This window comes from Borostomias antarcticus (assembly GCF_949987555.1).
Source record: "Borostomias antarcticus genome assembly, chromosome: 25".
Taxonomy (NCBI): Eukaryota; Metazoa; Chordata; class Actinopteri; order Stomiiformes; family Stomiidae; genus Borostomias; species Borostomias antarcticus.
In genome coordinates, this window is record NC_140258.1 from 12,036,500 (window position 1) to 12,042,689 (window position 6,190).

The 6,190-nt window shown below is 48.9% G+C and overlaps 1 protein-coding gene across 1 annotated transcript; it reads right to left on the reverse strand.

Moving 5' to 3' along the window:
• Positions 1-406: 406 nt before the first annotated feature.
• Positions 407-5,255, reverse strand: LOC311326065 (uncharacterized protein C6orf118-like; the record flags this gene model as incomplete). Its single annotated transcript, XM_084458905.1, has 8 exons — positions 407-472; positions 757-810; positions 1,122-1,318; positions 1,930-1,988; positions 2,270-2,451; positions 2,634-2,693; positions 3,460-3,582; positions 4,491-5,255. 8 exons carry the CDS (start codon positions 5,253-5,255, stop codon positions 407-409), a joined length of 1,506 nt encoding a protein of 501 aa, XP_084315031.1.
• Between the last annotated feature and the right edge of the window lie 935 nt (positions 5,256-6,190).

Below are 6,190 nucleotides of genomic sequence, written 5' to 3' on the forward strand. Positions count from 1 at the left end.
ATGTCAAAGTAAAATTACTAGCTTTGAAAAGAACATAGAAAAACGAGAGGATTACGAGAGATACTATAATGAGAGAACAGTAGTTGTAATTTGCTACTTCCACCTCTACTGGTAGGGTTCTCTTCTTAGTAGAGTTCTATTACTGGTGCGGTTCTATTAATGCTATGGTTCTAGTACTGAAGGGGTTCTATTCCTCTTCGTGTCGCAGAGCGCTCCAGATCCTGTCCCAGACTTCCCTGCAGGTGGAGACAGAACAGAGCAGCAGTCAGAACGACTCACAGACCAGCAACACTCATCCTGTTATCATCCCGTTACAGATCAACCAGAGTAGCAACACCCATCTTCTCCTCTGTCCCGGTCTCTGTGTAGGAGGCCTGATCAGCGTCAGCAGGAGAACCCATGAGACTCACGCCTTCTCCTCCTCGCTCGCTCCGACGCCGTTCAGCACCGTGGACATGCTGCTCTCTAGATCCTGAAGATGGAGAGATAAGATAAGTCCCTTCACATGCCACGGGCTCCACAGCTGGGGCTAGACGCTACGTCCAAGACGAGGCGCTGGGATTACTGCAAAACATCCATCACATCGTTAGTCTCTGTTAGTCCGACAGTCCATTCTTTAACCGTCTCTTGGCTATTGTATCTGACCCTGCCGTCAGTATCCCGACTCTGAGATAGTGTGGCGTGGGAAATGGGACATGACAGAGAATAGATACTACAGTACATGATAAGATGCGGGCTGGATGATCAATCCCTTGCCTTGTTGTTGATTCTGACGCGTTCGTTTGAGGCCAGCAGTCTCATGATCTCGGCCTGGGGGAGATCGGGACAAACACAGCTGTGAATATGCGTGGTTCCGACACGCAGCTCGGCGGACAAGCCTGGGCCGCTGATGAGCTGGAGATGTGTAGAGGGTGGTGTGTGGGTGTGTGTGTGTGGTGGTGTGTGGGTGTGTGTGTGGGCGGGGGGACAGAGATTATGGAGTACTTTTATCACCTAAATAGGAACAGAACAGCCCTATCCCCCTTCTCTCCCCACCCTCCAGAAAAAGGCAGTGGAGTTCTTGTCATCATTTGTTCTGAACTTCCCAGCCTGAGAGAGGGAGAACGGGTTATCATCGGCACCTTGGAGTCCCTGATGCACCTCTCGGTCGCGCTGGTGGTGATGGTGGACACCATCTTCTCCTTGATCTCCTTCTCCAGCTGCTGGACCTCCTCCCACATGTTCCACACCTGCCGTCTCTTGGGCTGGACGCGGTCGATGGCCGAGATGGGCGTGGCCTCCCCTGGTCCCAGGCCCGGTAGCGCTTCTCTGAGGACGCCTGGAGACGGACAGGACAGACAGGACAGACAGGACAGACAGGACGGACAGGACAGACAGGACAGACAGGATGGACAGGACAGACAGGATGGACAGGACAGACAGGACAGACAGAAAGACGTTTGAGAATTTGGAAAACATTTCAAATATGCTTGTTTCATGTGTAGGCAGGCTTTGCATGGGCGTTGGCACGAGGGCACCACTAGAGGGCACTGTGAGACGCCTTATAAACACGCCACACTTGGACAAAGTACTGTGCTGTTAGTAAAGGGAAGTCAATATTGTAATGGCCTACCACTTGCAATAAGGAAGTGAACTACATATCCCACTTTTAAGACCCATCTCAAACAAAGGCTTGAGGCAAACCAGAATTGTGATCACTTTTAACCTGACATGTTGCACAATGTATTTTGTCTACTAATGTATTTGTATATTGTCACTTGTAATGTTTCTGCTTTTGTTACCTGCCTAGGGACTACGGATTTAAAGTAGCACTTTTGCTACACTTCGGCATTTTGTATTTTTATACTGATGTTCATTAATGTGCTCTGTCCCTGGCAACTAAACAAGGAAATACAAAGAAAATGTGTGTCAGAGAGAGGACAGACTGACCTTTGACCTCTGGGACGCCTACCACTCTATCGCGGGAGTTCTGGAACAGGTCCCTGACTCTGTGGGGAAACAGACAGCGGAGAGTACAGTAGCATCGTTATTCTTAGATATCGGATTCTTTATATTTATCTAATGTTTATACCTCACTCTAAGCTTTGTTTGTGTGAATCATCTCTACAGATGTCAGGAGGTAGAGCGGCTCGTGCAATGATCCTCCTGACGACACGTCGAAGTGTCTTTGGGCAAGACGCTGAACCCCAATTGCTCCCAATGAGCAGGCTAGCACCTCGCATGGCAAGTGCAGTCCGTTTACTATTTACCACAGACGTCTGCTACGTACCTGTCATTCTCCTCCAGGGCCCTCCTGGCCTCCTGTCCCAGCCTCGACACCTCCTCGCCAGCCTCCTCCAGGGCCCTCCTGGCCTCCTCTCCCAGCCTCGACACCTCCTCGCCAGCCTCCTCCAGGTCCTCTGTCCCCCCCACACCACCATCCTCCAGGGCCCCCAGAGAAGCCAGCACAGACTGCAGTACACACACACACACACACATGCACAGATCTTTACACACACATCCATCTCAATACAAACCAGAACATGTTAATGGTCGTCTCATGTACTGTATCCCATTACTGAGAATCAACACATTGTGGATACAGTGGAGTCCGGACATAGTGTGCTATTATGGGATGTGTTTGCCATGGTTACCATGTCCTGGAGAGCTGACTGGCCGTCCAGGAGGGAGTGGAGGTACAGGTCATAGTCTGTCTGGAGAGACACAGAGAGGAGAGACTAAAGACATCAACATCCGGTGGTCTCATTCTCAGATTCAGCCTACACACACACACACACACCTACACACACACACACACACACACACACACACACACACACACACACACACACACACACACACACACACAACAAAGGAGTGTTTTTATCACACAGCAAATGAAAAAATGAATAAGTGAGTTCACCTCTGACCTCTTCTTCTTCTCTCTTAATAAGTGACTCCTCTCTCCACAACTCTTCTGTAGGCCTCCGCTCCGAAGCCAGACTCGGCCGCCAGGCGCGTATGAACTGGAGTTACATTATTTACTTATACTTATAGGCAGGGCTGAAAATTAACACCTGCCACCGGCCAAATGCAGGTAATATTTCCAATTGGCGACTAGATTTCGGAAGGCTATCTGAAAAAAATAAATAAAAACTTGTCCGGTAGATTTTTTCATCTACAGTCCCCTTGGCAGGTGACTCACCGTGAGCCAAAAAGTGATTTTCACCCCTGCTTATAGGCATAAGAGAAGAGTATGGAGGTGCTTTGAAAGCTCCTCCTCTCCGTGGGTGAACCGTCATGTAAGTTGTGAGGTGTCCTCGAGAAGGTCTCCCTAGCTCCTCCTCCGTCTGATCACACGCACGCTAGCTAGGCTAACCCTGAGAGAAGGTCTCCCTAGCTCCTCCTCTGTCTGATCACACGCACGCTAGCTAGGATAACCCTGAGAGAAGCCAGGGAGGAGAAGGGGGATGGACAAACCTTGATTTCCCTCAGGATGTCCCCAAATACCGGCGAGCCGTCACACATATCCTGGAAGACGTCACAGAACACCCGGAGGCGCCGCTGGCTGGGCCAGCTCTGGTCCGGAAGCTTCCGCAGCTCCTGTGGACGACACACACACACACACACACACGTATACAGTACATACGCACACAGACACACAGGCAATTAATGCAAACACATACGCACGCTATTTTGCACAAGGAAAATATACAGAACAAGTCAGGGATTAGATATAGGTATAGAAAATTAAGGATATAATTCAGTCATAGATACATTATTCATGTTTTAAATGGATTTAAAATGTCCTTACATTCCCTCCACACTGAGGATCCCCTCCAGGGAGCGGAGGACGGAGTTGTATTTTCAGCTGTATTTAAATTATGTAGAGTATCGCAATGCAGTATTTCCCCTACCATTGCTTTGGAGGGCCGGCTCAAAAAGTCCAAAATTAGCATCCCGGTTATCTCAAAAGTGCTAGTTTTGTCAACGTTTTGATCTGAACCATTGTATATGATCATCAGTAACCTTAAAACAGGGCTAAACATGCATTTTCCCTTTACTACTCCTTTAAGTAGCCGATGCTAGATGGTTGACTAATGCAGCACCATGTTAAATGTTTGGTTAGCTTGATAGCCTCTGCGTTGTCTATTAGCACCAGGAACTAGGCCTACCCTTGCATTTAAGCCTGTAGTCACAGGATCCCTTTACCAGGATCAGTTTACCCTGGCCAGGGTTACAGCCGTCCCTCAGACATAACTTGATAACTGACCTGCCAGTGATTTATTGTTGTACATGTGATTGACTCATATGTGATTGATTTATATATGTGATGGCTGTACTTTCATACCGGTACTATTATTGTATGTGTATTTAGACAGTGTATACTAAAGATTGTAATTGGTTTACGCATACTTGCTCGTTTGGACCTCTTGCTCTTGTTCACACTAGGCTACTCAGTTATCCATAGTAACATTTTGTTACACTATAAACATCCATCTCGTTCTCACCTTGGCTAGTTTGCTCTCATACACCTCCGCAGCCTTGCGTCCCGTCATGCAGTTCCTGTCCCTGAGGTCCTGCCCGCCCACGACCAGGCGGTCAAACTGCTGCATCATCCTCAGCTGGTCTCTCTTGGTCAGGCCCGCCAGGTGTGACTGGGTCAACCAGAACCGGTCCTGGCCCTCTGGGTCCGCAGCAGGCTGGGTCCTCTGGCCCAGGGCTCTTGGTCTCACAAGGAACAACTCAAACGTATCCAGAACGCGCTGAGATCGCGTCACCCTCCTCTCCTCCCTGGAGTGTGTGTCTGTGTGTGGGGTCCGGGCCGTTTCCTGGCTGGGATCAGACCCCCCAGGCTCCAGCAGTGCTGTGGTCAGCGTGAACTCACACAGAGCCTCTTTCATCTTCTCAGCGTTGGCCAGCATCGCAGCCTGCCGGCGGAGCCGAGTCTGGGCTGAAACCTTGTCCTCCCCCTCCGGGCTCTTGGACGTCTCCCAGATGGGTTCCTTGGGCCTGGGGGAGGCCTGGCACTGGGACAGGCTGTAGGGGCCCAGGTGGCCCCTGCTGTAGGTGAGGATGTCAGCCTTGTGGGCCATCTCAGCCCCAAGGAGCACAGCTTTCAGCTCCCGGCGCGCGTCAGAGCAGCTCATCCTCGGCTTGCAGGTGGAGGACATGGCGGGGCTGGGAGCAGAGCACCTCATCCTCGGCTTGCAGGTGGAGGACATGGCGGGGCTGGGAGCAGAGCACCTCATCCTCGGCTTGCAGGTGGAGGACATGGCGGGGCTGGGAGAGACAGCTCTAGCCTATTCCATCCCCCCAAAAATGTCTATTTCAGGCATAATTTGGTGATAGATGAACATGACTAAGCGCAATATGGCAGCATACTCAGCAGTATTACCCCTGCTAACAGAAATTTAGGCAAGTAGGTAGGTAACCTTACTACCACTACAACGACTCGGACCAGGTTGAACATTTCATTCCTTTGACTCTGACGCTAAACCAAGTTAATTCAAGTCGAAGTTCAAATTGTTTCTGGTCTCTTTAAGTTTCTCGAGGCATTAGAACCCGAAAAATTGCGCAAATTACTATCAAAAATTCACTAAAATCCGATAATACCGTATTATCTAATGTAGTCCAGCCAGACAAAGTTGAGAAACTCACTGGTTGTCAGGGGATACCGCGCGTGAACAGGCCACTGTGTGGCGAGCGCGCGCTGCAGCAACATGAACGCGCTCAACATGAACGCGCCCAACTCTTTTGCTATAATAACTTGTTTTGCTGTAGAGCCGGGATAGCCTACATTTTGTTGCTTTTCATTCGAAAATATCAATCATATTGAGAATAATCAATAGTCGTTGAGACTCAAGAAACAGCATACAGGGACTGGTGTTTTCAGCTATTTAATAAAAGTAATTTAGCCTACACTTGACACATTCCTCAGTACTGTTCTCTTGGGCAATATAACATGTCTACACCGTTTCTCTTAAATGATCACTTTGTACAAAACAAAAAGACCAACATTTCTCTTTGTATAAAAAATATAAGTTAATTTAAATTTAACTGTAATTAAGAAAATAACAATAGTAATAATAGCAATAATATAATAATTAATCATACTAATATTGATAAGCTAGACGTAGTGCAGGAGGGGGAGGAGTGGTGTGAGGGTCGTGGAGGGACATTGCAGTGCTATGGACCCTCTCTAGAGCTG